At 31.6% G+C, this 15,761-nt stretch overlaps 1 protein-coding gene across 1 annotated transcript in view; it reads right to left on the bottom strand.

Moving 5' to 3' along the window:
- Positions 1 to 15,761, bottom strand: part of LOC137928789 (neural cell adhesion molecule 2-like) — a 91,231-nt gene that overhangs the window by 6,121 nt on the left and 69,349 nt on the right. The window contains exons 5-13 of the mRNA XM_068771761.1: positions 15,075 to 15,185; positions 11,963 to 12,172; positions 9,084 to 9,238; positions 7,648 to 7,810; positions 7,244 to 7,374; positions 4,857 to 5,019; positions 4,628 to 4,779; positions 2,284 to 2,506; positions 992 to 1,207 (exon numbers count right to left, since the gene is read on the bottom strand). Of these exons, the coding sequence (XP_068627862.1) occupies positions 992 to 1,207; positions 2,284 to 2,506; positions 4,628 to 4,779; positions 4,857 to 5,019; positions 7,244 to 7,374; positions 7,648 to 7,810; positions 9,084 to 9,238; positions 11,963 to 12,172; positions 15,075 to 15,185 (1,524 nt within the window). The remainder of the gene's footprint in view (positions 1 to 991; positions 1,208 to 2,283; positions 2,507 to 4,627; positions 4,780 to 4,856; positions 5,020 to 7,243; positions 7,375 to 7,647; positions 7,811 to 9,083; positions 9,239 to 11,962; positions 12,173 to 15,074; positions 15,186 to 15,761) is intronic.

Below are 15,761 nucleotides of genomic sequence, written 5' to 3'. Positions count from 1 at the left end.
AATGTTTTGTTTATAATGAAAAATTTACTAATCATATTAACATATGAAGATGTGCTATGTTACTCCAAATATTATGCGACAAACTAAAGAAATGAAAAAAATTGTGCATTAAAATTATTGGGAATATCTCAGGTTTTTTTCTGATAAAACAAATAAAAATGTCTTAACATTTTTATTACGTTTCTCGAATGTACACAAACATAGCGGTTAAGCAACGACTGTTATCTAGTTCAACCCCGTAATTATTATTTTTTTTCCAATTAATGTCATGGATGAATATTTACTGTTTATATAAAGCATTACTATGTATTTTGAGGAAATACCTTTATTTCATCAAGCTTACCGAGGGCCGAAAATGTTCGGAAAATTCATCGACTTTTTTTTTAATAATCGCGGGAATTTAGGTAAGTTATTTTTGTAATAAGAATTAACGATATTTAAAATCTAAGTTTCTTGCATAACTGCTGTTATCTAAACTTGATGTATTATCATTTATATAAAACATTTTTTAATGTAACTGTTTTTATTTTTGTCGTTAGGGGCGAACTTATCTTAATCAATGTTTGATCAATGATATTTGATAATTGTTTCAGGTTTTTTAATAGTCCTTGTTATTTTACTTCTCATTTAGATTTTTTTTTGCTTTTACTTAGATATTTACTTATTTCACCTATATACAATTATTTATCTGTGCACGGGCTTAACGGCTTACTGGTAGAAAATATTTTCGGCATTAAGTTCGCCTTTATAGAAAGTTTGTATAAGTGTATAAATACATAAATAAATAAATAAACATTTTTATGCATGACAAATACATCATAATAGTAGATAATATAATTTTGTAAAAGTTAAAATGCCTAAACGCATTAATTTCGCCATTACAAAAATTGTGAATAAGGTAAATAAATAAATAGTTTACTTCTTCAAATTTAATATATTTGCAAAAGAAGTTTCTCTAAGTTTTTCTTTGATAAATTACGTGTCGTCTCACCTGTTCGCGGAGATAGCCGAGGTGCTGTCTCGACTGTGAAAGTCACGTGTTCAGAACGTCCCCTCGCGTTCGCTGCATACACGATTATTTTAAGTTGCCTCTTAGCACCGAGTCGTCTAAGGTTCCATAAAGCACCGCCGTTGCTTGCATTGACAACTAAACCTTCATTGGCCCACACTTCAGCCACGAAGATGCATTGCAAGCCACCTTCATATCCTAATTCATAAAATTTTACATGCTTTAAATTCTCATCTAATTTTAAATATAGATAAAATGAAATGAAATTATTTATTTTTGAAAAAAAATTGTGTTCATTTATTATATAATCAAAGCATAACACGCAAAACATATGATCACTAGAGCCTTAAGACGATCTCGCACAAGATAACGGATATCCTTTCTAAAGTCGTCGGAAAAAAGGATACGGATTGTATTGGATACGGGTCGTATTGAAAAACTTGTGGGAAAGTTCTGTGTCCAACAGTGCAAATTGTTGCTGCAATGATGATGATGATAAATTTATTTATGCTTTCAATAGATATCTTTAACAATAAAAGATAAAATATTTTAGAAATGTATGTCATGATTGAAATAATGATAGGTAACATTAAAAACTTTAAAACATTACAAAGAATCGACGTATTTCAAGCGGAAATTAGGAAGGATAATAACAAATTTCGCAGGAACACAGAACAGTAGCAATTTCGAAGATAATTTAGAACCATAAATAGTTAGAACCTCTAAATTGGACCATTGCCAAATGAGACCGGACACTAAATTAGAATGTTCGGTAATAAGGGCAATATTGTATAAACGAAATTGTCAAAGGAATTTATTATTACAGTAAACCTCTATACGTACGATTATACAACCATAGACAAACGCATTCAAACATATATACACACATACACATACACATATATATATATGTATATATATGTGTATATAGAAGCCTACACGTATATATGTATGCTTAAATGCATGATTGCAATATATATGTTGTCCACATTACTATCTCTCTCTAATTTGCAATTTCTTTCCAAAACCAAGTTTAAAGATTCATCAAAAGATAATATATAAAATATAAAATCAAGAACTATGTACACAACAATCTCTCATCAATCTCAAACTGTATTTGTTCATTCATTCACATACTGTTTCGTTCATTAGCTCTTATATTCATTCGGCTGTTCATACATTCATTCACACACATTCATATGTGTTGCGAACATACAGGTGATATTATTCCACAGTTCGAAAAATTTTATTAGATTTTTGTATAAAACAATTACCTGCTAAACACATTAGATCCAATGAATCGTGAGTTAGATTATACACAGTGCAGTTTGTCGGCGGATCAGGCCGGGTGGCCGGTAGCAAAGTGTACACGCATGGTGACACTTGCTGCCCGGCCAAATTAGTCGCACGACAGGACAGGGTTCCGTAGTCAGTTTCTGATACCGGCACATACGTAAACACCGATTTACCCGACGCCGAGTCGATTGAAAATCGATCCTGGGAATTGAATTTAAATTTATTACCAACATATGTCGAAAAATTTGTATGAGTTGGTTGTTACATTTTAAAATATTGCCTAGGGTATAGTATGTAATACTAAAGTTTATTAATAAAAATGGTAAGAAAAGGACCAATACTTAGCCACTTCCACACATGCAGTGGTAGTCGTGCAACGAAATGCACCGCCCGCCAGCCCGCTGATAAATGCACATGCGGCAAACAATGCGAATCACACAACTGCCACCACCAAATCACTCAACACGTGCTTCACCCCTCCACGGGGCATCTTCAGGAGCTATGCTACACCGATTAGTGCCAAACACAGAGACAGACACAGGCTCTGTGCTCTCATGTGCGGAAGTGGCTAAGTATTGGTCCTTTTCTTACTTGGGATGGACTTCCGCGAAGTAACGCCTGATTCCATTTTGACATCTGACATTTTGTTTTAGTTTTATTTAAACTTGTTTTAGATTTTAGCTCCATTTAAAACTTTCTTTAATTATTTTAATGTATAACGTGATTTTTAATTTATCCTATTATAATTCGAAAGATCAATGACTTATATCAGAACATAGTTTGCATAGGTAGTATACCAAATTTCTGAAATGCTTTTTCTTAATATAATACAATTCAGTTTTTTATCTTTATACCCATTGAGTTATGAATAGGGTGTGCCATACAATTATACAGTAAATATGCTTTACATTCACCCCTTTTGAACTTTTACGACCAATTTTCAATCACCCGATATAAAGTTGTCACTGTAAATTATGTTACATAAATTTATTTTTTTGTACTCGAAATACAAATGTGCAGTGACTCATTGTAAATAATAATTAATTTTAATTTGTAGCCTTTCAAATTTCGAAGACGATTTTTTATATTACCATTACATTTTTATTTATGTAAGTATTGATTTTTGGATAGGATTACCTTACAATTTTTTATCCCTTTCATCTTTACAATTTCAAATACGTAAATTTTAAATTTGTATTGAATAAATTCACGTGTCAATGTCTTTTAGTTACAAGGCGAAAACTAATGACCAGTCAAGTTGATGGAGCGTACGAACTAGACCCTCTCGTCCGCGCCATCCAGGAGTAAATTGTGCGTCGTTAACCCCTGGGGCCCACGGATAGATTATTTTCGTACCCAGTAATTTACATGTCATATCACGCCTCGATGACCCTTAAGCTAGAGGAAAATTGTACGCAATAAAACACCCAAAAAAAAATGAAACTATACTACAGATACTATTGCAGAATTTTATATTTTTAGTTACGTATGCATTACGTATTATATGCATGTAATTAATCAAATGATAAAGCTCAGTTGTAGTTTTTTTTTTTGATCTAATAATGTGAGAAGTTCGCATAAAGAAGAATAAAATTATTGAATGATAGAATAGAACGAATTTATAATTGTGTATTTCATTTGGTCACAATGTTACTTGAAAATAACTTTACCGATTTCTTTCGTCTTTTTTTAATACTTTGTAGAAGGTCAAAAATCTTCGTGCAATTGATAGTTAAGACGCTTCAAATTTATATTGTAGTTTAAGCGTTGATTCAGTCAGTATTTATTTATAAAAAAACTTATTTATTTCACATTTATTAAGAAATTGATCTATCCTTAATATGTTACATTAATTATTTTTTTCTTTTGGAATGCGACAGACTAAAAAACTTCACACATTATAAATTCTTTCGGGGCAGATAGTAATAAATTTAAACAATTATTATCTTTGTATTATCACTGATTAATATTATTTATATTATATTTTATAAAAATAAATATGCGAAGAATTAAATTATTGTTTAATAATTATATGAATATTTCGAAATCACAGTGTACTTTCATTTTTGTTGATTATTTCAAATCGATATCAATTGGATATCGATTTCAGGTTTTTTAATTAATTGAAGTAGTACATAAAAATATTGTAACGTTTATTTGTATAGTAAATTAGTTTTTTAATTGTAATATACTTTTAAAAACTATATAAATGTTTTATTTTTTTTTTGTAAAACGATTACAGAATTTGTACATGTATTGTTATGTAATTGTATTTTTTACTCGTCGTTGTTGTATGGTGTATAAATTATGTCTGTTACTCACCGGATCGACCTTTTTCGAGCCGGCCGAGTTGTTGAGGGTCCACTCGAACGTATTCGGCGGTGGAAAAGCGTCAACTTCACATTCAATGCTCGAAGGTTCTTGTAGCGCAGCTCCGATCATTTTAATTTCTCTCCGACGACACACTGGCCTATCTATGGGAATAAAATTCATAATTTGTTTTCAATAAAAAACATGCATCGCTTTATTCGTGTTTATGTTATCCACTTACAAACAACTTGAAGTTGTAGAGGTGGCGACTTGCCATCTCCTTCTACATTTGATGCGGTGCACGTATATCTCCCCGCCTGGTGCCGGGAAACGTTACGCAACGCCAAGTTCGTGTTGCCAGTAAGTATGACGCCATTGGGTGGATTGTTTTGTAATAAAACACCCTGTATAAAATAATACATTAAATATTTTTAGCAAAAAACAAATTATGTTTTCCTAAGACTAGACTAAAAAAGTCTAGCTACGCTTTTATAACGAAATCCTAAATAATATTCAGGAGACTAATTGCTAGATTTAAAAGAATATTGTCAAAGAATGGTCGTGTTCTAAGAGTTACTACACTGTGTATATGACTTTATAGAAGGTGGGACACATTGTGAATAATGTGTTCGCTTTCAAGCTATGTCAATGTTTGTTCATAAAGTAATTTAAGTTTTATTTTTTTCATTATTGTCAACAAGAAATGTAATACGTAAACTGAATAAGGCACTTTGAATTAGGGGGTTATATAAGTATCATTAATACGAAAAATAGCAATACATACGTTTATAATTATCTCTTTTAGCAATGTGTTCTAATAAAGATTGTTACATTCTGCAAATCACAAGCAATAGTTCTGGATATTCGAAATTCAAAAGCTTGAATAAAATAATATAATTATCCTTACCCACTAGGAATGCTCAGTATAACACAGCTAGCTTAATTCGTAATGTCTCAAAATAAAGTTTATTTTTCACGAAAATTCTTAAAATATGCCTAAATTACTACGTCTTTCCATATAGCGATATTATAAATCTAAACAATAAATAATTAATTAAAAATTAATGATAATGATGGAATGCCTGTCTGAGATGGCGATGAGTTTATATATGTGGAAATTCAGCGCTTTCGAGATCAAAATGAAATCATTAGAAAAACGCTTTCCATCCTAACATACGTAGGCATAATTGTTAGAATACATCGAATTCTAATGTTGTGTCAGATGACCTTTCATTTGTATGAAGTTAGTTATATGAATATTACAGAATTTTCTGAGCGCTACCGTCACAACTAAACTCAAAATAACCTTTCCTTTTTTCCATTACTGTAAAGAAATTTCCAAAGTCCTGATACAAATATGAATTTTCTCATGAAACATCTGCATAAATAACAAAGCTATTATGTAGTTCACTTGATGATAAGTTACATTTTGCGACCATACCAATGTATATTAAAGCCCAAGGTTGTAATCGAATCGTTTTCGAAAATTTAAGACGTGAAATCAAAGGAGGTAGTCAGTTAATTGCAATCATTCTATCATTTCAACTGCAGGATGCCCCTTGCTGGCATGAGATTGGCCTCCACAATCTATTTAAAATAAGAACAGTTGAAAGCCACCAGCATCCAGCATTTTCTAACAACCTTGACAAGGTCATCGGTCTACTACAGAACCTTATGGCCCTAGCGACCATTTGTTCTGCGCACTATGAGGTCTGCAGACTCCCAATCGTCTATTTTGCATTATAAATATATATTTGATTTGATAAATATATATTTTTTTATAATTGATATAAGAAGCAACTTTTGCAATCAGAATACTCAAACAACTTTTTTAACTAAATGGGTGAACTCTCACCCATGTAGATATTTCTCTGTCTAGCTTAGACAGGCTTAATAAATTGTAAAATTTTAAAATAAAATTTACATTTGAATATTTTCATTTAAAATGTACGATCTTCAATCATATTTAGTTTAAGTTGTCTAACAAAGAGAATAAAAAAAATAAACATCGTTATAATATTTAGTTAGAAAAAAAATTTGGTAAAATCCGAGACTCGATATATTATTACATTTAAACTGATAACACTTAATGTCATAATCAAAAAGTTAACAAATCCTTCGAGTAGTGTATGCATATATAGAAAAGTCCCACAACATATCTTAGACCAACAAAGCTAAATTCAACGAACAAGACAATCGGGGCTGACGGCGCGACATCAAAAAGGGGGTAGGTCTTGTCCGTTCCTTGCTTTATTTCATCTTTTACTACAGCTGACAGGTGGTGTTTGTTTACCTGACCTCCTGATTGCAGCCCTTAACGATAAGTCTCGAGGAAGGCTGGGGGTTTTTTTTCGATGTCTCGGGGCGATAAGATGCGACAACGGAGTGTTAGTCGGCATATTACTGAATATCGAAGTGAAGTAGAGGGCGAAAAGTGAACACTTAGGATGTTCGCGAAGTTATAGTTGTGTGATCGCGTAATTAAGATGTGCGCGGATCAGTTTACGTCAATTGGCATATTATGGCATTTTAATTCGGGATCGTGGCACGTAAAAATATTTGAATCAGTACAAAAAGGAAAAAAATATTGTGTTTATTGATTAAGAGCATTCAGAGCGTCATACTCACGTTGTGTTCCCAGACTACTTTATAGGCCGGCGGATTCGCATCGACCTCGCATTCGAAATACACGTCGTCTCCTTCTTCAATATCGTTCGGATTCATCTTTGAACCAAGATGCATTCTGGCGATTGGTACATCTGTTATGACAAGTATTGATTAGAAAATGATGACAGATCAAACAATTGAACGGAAATATTTTCGCTTCGTGTATATCGAACATTTTTCTTTTTTTGAATAGATCTCGACAAACTAAAATGAAAACTGTTATAAGAAGGACATTTTTATACTTTTCACATTGAAATATCTCTAAAATTTAATCAGGCTTTTACAAAGAAACTTCTATTAATCGACACATGAAAAGTATGACTTTTTATTATTATTTATTAGTTAAACATAGTATTATTACTTACAGTATATATTGAGGGTCAATCTACTTTCAATAGTTGACTGATTGAACTTCGTATGCTCAGCTCTGCATGCGAGTATTTGACCGTTATGTTCTTTTAACGGAGTCCAGTGTAATAGCGATTGCGTTTCGTTTCCCTCTTCCATTCCCTTTTGTTTAAATGATATCTATATTAGAAAAAAAATAAAAATTATTTTTTGTAATACAGGCCGATTGATAATACACGTAAAAGATTTAAATAGTTGAATATATCTCATTTTAGCAAAAGGCTTTAAAGCCACACCTATTCCACCAATCTTGCTGCAATAAGTTATCACTTTGAAATACTGTGCATTTATTTATTTGTTCTATTAAAATTCGAAACGCACATAATTTTTGACAGTACAATGTCTGCACGGACAGAAAGTAATAATAAATTTTATTACATTGTTATCCGTATTTCTAAAATTTTTTGCCTTAATATTAATAAAACATCGTTTATTATTTATGAAACATTGATTTCTGGATAAGGTGTACCATAGATTAATTAACAGAAAATATTTTAAACCTATAAACAATCATACTGTACGTCAACATCGTAGACTTTATTTTAGTCGAAAGACATTTACTACTAAATAAAGGCCTCCCCATATATATATATATATATATATATATATATATATATGTATGTATGTATGTATGTATGTATAATACATGTACTGTACTGTATTCGTCAAAAAGGGTTAATATAATTGAATATTTAACTTATCGCATTTCTTATTTAAAATCTAATTATTTTATATAAGCTTTCATGTTGAATATTCCTATTTACCTCACGACTTGCCTCCCGTATTTTAGATTGATTTATTTAGTCACATGATTTGACAGAATAGTTTTTACATTAAAAATTGAGCAGTAAAGATATGAGAGCATTTAGTGTCATTCAAGAAATATAAGCTATAAAAATAAAAGATACATGAATTGTTAATTACACATCTTTTATAAAAATTGGCAACATTTAAACTAAAATTATTTATTCTATCACTTGCTTGCTAAAGCAAGTGGTTGAAATAGCTCTAAATTAACATATTATTAAAATGTGTAACAAATAATTGAGTATCAAATGAGTGAGTATATAACTATTAAAGGAAAAAGGTTAGCATTATATTTTAAAGCGTAAATCGCTTTAAATACAAATTAAAACTTTTTGCAAATCGAACGTAAATAAAAAGGAATCGTAAAAGATAAAATCCCGTTGCAGTCGGATTAGTAACCGCAGAAACCGATATCTTTTACCCTAGCGGCAACTTTAATTATACTATCACTATTTCCATTAAAAACAAACCAAGTTAAACGTACGTAATCTCAAGCTAAAAGATTTTTTATTGTTTTTGTTTGATGTTATACTGTGATGCAATTTTCAACTAGAATTTATAAATTGGCTTTATTAAAAAATACTACCTGTTGTTTTGCCTCTGAAATTATCCGCTTGCCACCTAACCACCAAGTAATTGTGGCCGGTGGACGGGCACCTGTCGATTTGCACCAGAGTTCTGCTTTCCTCCCAACCGTCAAAGGCTGTTCTCTTGAAAGTATTTCAACTGTTAGTGGACGTACTGTTGACAAGATATTAAAATTATTAAAAAGAGACCATCCTGTATATCCAGCAATAAGAACACTGGACGAGTAGGTTGGGAATATAAAAAATAAAACGAAAATAGAAAAAAAAATTAAATGTCATTGGTACGGGTAATCAATTGATTTTGTTTTAACTAAATCAAATATTATTTCTTTTTTAGTTAGTTCAAATTACCAGCTACCCAACATCACTTTGAAAAAAAAACTAACAATTTATATAATCCTTCTACAATTAATTAAACATTCAGGCTGTGGCCACTGTAATATTACAGTAGAATTGTATCGTCCGTGACACATTTATTTGAAATGAGGCCAAACATGACGCCATATGACAACACGTAAGGCAATTTTTAATTCATTACTTTGATAGTAATAATTTTATTACAGGTATGTGTGGTAATAAAAAAGTATAGAGTAATAAAGTTATTACTTATTATTTCGTATTACAAAGTATCATTTTTTAGAATAATTTTAGAGGCAAATTGTAAGTAACCCATTACGTGTTCATTTGTTTACATCATTTTTACTTCAAATTATTTACAGTTAAATGCGTCATTAGAAGAATGTTAGAAGAGATCGATTTGAAAGAAACTAGTATCAAATTTAGCTATACTGGCATTCTTTAATTCAAAGTTCCAGATCTCCTTTTGATTCTAACTGTACAGCGACAGTAAGAATGGAGTTTAGTTTAAAAAAAAAAAACAGTAGGCGAGTACTTTCCATATCTGGTAGTGTCTTGTCGAACGTCATAAGTAACAAGAAAATTCTTTCCAGGCGTTATCTCAGCCGTGCGTGCTTCGCATAGGTTCAAACCCAGAGAGAGTCCCTCATGCATGTCTTATCCAGGTGTGGACCAGACCGTGTTGCACCTGATCATCGGGATGTCCCGTATTGGCGGAGAACATCGCTGTCTCAAGCGGATACTAATCAAGATTTTGTACATAAACTGAATATTTTCTTTTACATTAACGCTATCTTCTTTTTTTTCCCACTCGTTTCTTTAAATATGATGATCATTATTCCGTCTGTTGAATGATTGCTTCTTTCCTTATATGAGTGGTCTCCATCGGTCACGATATTTTCTCTTATACTTATACGATATCTTCGAAAAATACATTTCTGAAGTAGCCATTTTTTTATATTTTATTATTTAATACACATGGCATGGTTAGTTTTGTATAACAATAATTAATCATAAAATGGTGTGGTGGTGATTAGCCTATATAAAAAATGTTTTTTTTTTTCTATTAAATCTTTTATGACTGCTGCAATCTTACGTTTGTTTAGCTCATATGACAGTTTTTTTCTTTTTCTATTAAATCTCTCATGACTGCTGCAATCCTACGTTTGTTTAAATTAGTATTTCCAATGCTTGGGTCTACGTCTTTGTGGTTTTTTTATATCTTTCTTCTTAATTAAAATCACTATATCCAAGCCAAGTATTATAATTTAGTTAAAGTTTGTTCTATATTAAGACTTTCTATTCATTCAATATAAATACATAACAGGATTTTATATGTAGTTCAAGTAGTTTCGCTCGTGCGACGTATGACGTACATTCTTCGGTTTTATTTTGCTTTACGACGAAAGAGATAACAGCTAGTAAGAAGTAGGTTAATACTTTCTAATAACATTTGAACTTGTGGTTTATAGTTCCTCCATGCGTCGTTTTACTCAATTCTAAGGTTTGTGACCTCCTCTAACTTTTACCATATGACATCAAGCCATCGATCTCAATTGATCACCTTCATGATATCATATACAGCTGTGTTAATTATAATCTAGATCTGGTCGGATAATCATATCTGGCTAAAGGTGCTTTTTGCTCATACACTTTGCACGTGAGATCAGTTTCTTTGCAGTTCATCTTCCCAGCAGTATGATCAAATTATTGAAATACCTTTTTATGCAATTAGTAAGAACGGAACCCTAGTAGTGAGTAGCTTGCTTGTGTGGAAAGATCCGTCCAGGTAATATATAATCTTCTCCATGACTTTAATTTTTTTCGTGGCCGTCACAAAACAAACACCTCTTTTACTAACCAATACCTGTTCCGTGTAAGTATATGTTTATATATATATATATATATAAATTGACTTCGTAAGCTGTATAATCTCTGTTGAGTTTCGAATCGCTTAATAATTACACTTGTAATAACTCTAAATCGTTATCACTAGTACAATCGATAGAGAATCTATTATTACATGTCATAATATATATTCTCTGTAATATATATTTTTTTAATAAGTTTCATGCTAGTGCTGAATATAATTTGTTTTTTCATTGACAAATACTTTCTGTAATCGCATTTATTGACATGGCTTGAAGTGGTAGAGCATGAAATTTGCTTAGCTTAAACAGTAATTACTCTCCAATGCTATCGCGGTATATATGATTTTTTAATGTACCACATAAAGACGCCACCAAGATATTGCCACACTATGAGCTCTGGTTTTAGCTTCTTATCAAACAGCGTATAGCATTCTGGAGGATCGGAGCACGCTTATTATTAAACAAATAACATAAGACTTGGTTAGGATCTTCTTTATAGTTGAACTAGTCTTCGAAACAAAAAATTACAATCCACTTTCACCAAAACAATAAAAGATGTCGTAGTTTATTAATGAAAACAACAAACAGTAATAATGTTTTACAGCTCGTAACAGAGATAACATTTTATTACACCATGTAATTGTACTCACGATAAAGGTCGACCCGCACCGAAGAACGTTGAGGTGGAGCCAACAAAGTGTTGTCAGCAGTACAAGTGTAGGCGGCGGTGTAATGCGATCGCGATGCATTCGTTATTAGCAGGGTCAACGACCTCGTTGGCCCGAGCTGAATTTCGCCGACACCTAATGTAGCTAGAACCGTCTCGCCCTGAAGCCATTGTACTCGCGGTATAGGATTACCTGTTCAAATAAAAGAATATATTAACAATTATTTATTCAACTCGTATCAAGTTAAATATATCTTTGTTAATATTTAAGCGTGTAATATAGTAGTATAAAAATAAATGAACCAATAATACAAATCCCAACCTATTAATACACACACACACACACACACACACAGACATATATATATATAAATATAAATATGTGTGTGTGTGTGTCGTGCCCTGCTCGCTTTGCGAACTTTATGTACTGCTCCACCACCCTGGATATTCGTAAATAAAATTCTGTTCTTAGTTGATCACAATTCTAACCAATCACCGTACTTATATATATTTACTACTGTACTAAATACATATTTTTTTTAGTAAAAAATAACTTTTACGTACTTTTGTGTACTTATATAAGTCAATTTATATGCATTTGCAATATGGAATCCAGGATGGTATAATTATTTAGACCTTTTTGACAATGTTAAACAACGTTTTACGAAGGTTTGCTTCCATTACAAAATTCAAAATGATTCAAAATATCTATCTAAAAGTACATCCTGAAAAAGATGAGCTTTGTTCTCCCGATATTTTATACAAAATAAGTTTCATTTACTTTTCAAATATACACATAATATCATTATTTTGAAGATGAGCATATTTTAATTGTACCTTTAACATCGTAAGTCGCAATAACTCTTTAGTTTTCAGACCCTTAACAATAGACATTTTTCTGCTATCTATTAGAGTTAAAAATTGTGGTAAAACCAAAATTGTTCCGACCATCAAAGCTATGTAATTGGTTCGCTGTTTAATAACACCATAGTTATATTTAATTACTTACAACTGTTACTTTACACATAAATTAATAAAGATAAAGGCTTGAGACTTATATTGCAGAGTCCTAATTAAGTTTTACCTTCTCGATTGTTCATATTTAGTGTAACATTCTTTGCAGATTCGTTCTACTGCTGAAGTGGCATTTGCAGATTCCGCAAGAGAAAGGAAGCTGGGCGCTGAGGTCGCTTGGCATTAAACCTCTTTTAAGGTAGTGAGGCTCGAGAGCTCTCTGATAAACCTCGGCTCGGGCTGCTATCTACCACTATTTCTATATTGAAATAGTCGTAGATAGCGCTACCACTATTACACCTGATTGGGAGGCTCTGTGCTCTTATCGCTGCAGTGGGGACTCCTTTTCACACTTCTGCGTCGCACACTTTTGGTCATATTCCGTTTTTCTGTGTAGATGTGTATTTTTAAGTTTTGATTTTTAAATTTAATTTTTTGTATATATAGTATGTAATAAATGTTTATCGTATGTTATATTTTACTTGGGCGTGAATTATTCACTATGATTTTTTAAAAGTGCTTAATGAAACTGAAAAATGTTTTTAAAAGAAACATAACCCATGTACGTTAAACTGAAAAATATTCCAAACTGTATTGTTTGGGTGATTTTCTAAAGATATAAAAGCTTTATAGGGACAAATATGACAATTAATAAACTATATGGTCACCCTAACTATAAATTAATTATGATAATATGTTAAAAAAGTGTTTTTAAAATTTTTAATTTTTATATGTATAACCACATTTTTAACTTAAATATTATTTATCTATCCGTTAAGACTTTATATTGCTAGAGTTAGGGTCTTTCGCATTACGAGAGAAAAAAAATAATGTTCTAACATTTCGAAGTGATCACTGTATAGATGTTGATTAAAAATAGGTGCGAAATTTTTTTTTTCGAAAAAATTAGCTTTAAATTCCCTTTAAAGCTTTTATATCAATAGCCTGTCACCATTTATCATACCACTCTACTAGCTGCGTACAGTTATAATATTCTATAGTAAATACGTGTAATAAATATTTCCTAATAAAGTAATAGATTACAAATAAATATATAAAATAAAACAAAAGCATAATAAAGAAAATAGAATCGATAATTACGACTGCAATAGAAATAATCCCGGATAATCCAAATTGCTACAATGAAGCCTTACTTGTGAGGGGCATAAGCGCAAACAGTACAGCTAAATAATGAGCAATGTTCAATAAATTGTGTAGTAAAATAATTGTTATATTATCAAGTGTGTATTCTTTCAAAACTTTGCAAATACGACGCATCAAGTTCTTTCGGCATGTGGACTCAATGGAACATTTGGTCTTGCAAAGCAAAATGAAAGGCAAGCGATCTCATGAACGTTCTCCAACAAGTGAGACAGATCTTTTTTAAAACAATCATTAAAAACTCAATAGATTTTTTGAGTATACTCTCACTGCGCCAGCCATCAAGATACATGACAAAGTATAGCAAGAGCAGCAGGGACACCAAAACCGACCAGTGCATGACCATGACCACTCTGACAAGACTGCTAGACTAAAGAAGATTCTTTTATTATTTTACTATAAAGAAACGCAACATGTAAATAATTAACAAGTTGCATTTAATCATTCATCATCATTATAATCATTTAAACCGCAAGGCGTTCACTGTTTGACACAGCTGCATTCAACATCTCCGACGACTTTAACATGGTCATCTATCTACCATTTAGGCAGGAGTCAAGCGTTTGCTGGTCTGTGATCCTCAAAGCCTTAAGGATGCCCACGCCGAGTCTACCGTTATATACTACCTTCTATTTATGTACAAGCTAAATATATTTAAGTCAATGCCAACACTTAGAATAATAGCTTATATAAAAATTTGTTATAATGGTAAATCAATTAGAAAATAACTATAATTAAACAATAAATTTCTCTGTTTTGTTGTAAAAGAATACAAAGCTGAATTATTTGAGTGCAGAACTAATTTAAGTCGATACGTATATTACTAACTTTAAAGCCAACAGATAAACAGAGATAAATTTACAAGATCGTGTTAAGTAACTTAAACATGAGTTAACTAAGTAAATATGTTTACTACTCACCTCCGTTAACGGAACAAATTAGTTTAAAATCACTTCCTTCGTAGTATGGGCCCGCGACTCCGGATATTTCCTTTCCGTACTCGTCGAAGATCACCGGCTTGTCCGGAAGCTCTGACAAAGTGTTTAATTTATTAATAATGTAAATCACGACAATAAAATAAAATCTGTTTTAACTATTATTTTGCAATGTTATTAAGGCATTAATTTTTAGATTCTTTATCAATATCACAAGGTTAGTTTATTTAAGAAGTCATTTATGTCAAGCCCAATATGTCATTGAATTCTATTATAGGTAAGTTCAATTTGTAAATTCTAGTTTCTAACAAACTGTGGTTCTCTAGAATTTTGACGTATGTTTTCTCATGACATGTACAATTGATCATTGTGAATGATCTAACGTGGATGACTATATAACTGAGGTATATCCCTACTTCTTCCCCAATACCCTCTAGCGTGGTTTATTAATAATTATTAATATTTATGTGCTTAATTCGGTAATGATGGTGGAATATAATACAAAAACAGCATTTCTTTCAAATTTCGAATGACATAAATCTGGTCGGTACGCACTGGGCATACGTGGTAGATTCATCATCATATCTGTCACGCAAACTGCAAGGCATAAGCGATGGCCAAAGATCGCCATGTTAATGATCTTTGGATCCGCGCATCCAGCGACTCTTTATA

The sequence above is a fragment of the Battus philenor genome, unplaced genomic scaffold, assembly GCF_028537555.1.
Source record: "Battus philenor isolate CCGP_79_NKW_IND1 unplaced genomic scaffold, ilBatPhil1.0.hap1 SCAF_4, whole genome shotgun sequence".
In the NCBI taxonomy this organism is placed as follows: domain Eukaryota; kingdom Metazoa; phylum Arthropoda; class Insecta; order Lepidoptera; family Papilionidae; genus Battus; species Battus philenor.
The sequence above is the reverse complement of the archived record's forward strand: the minus strand, read 5'-3'. Positions and strand labels throughout refer to the sequence as shown.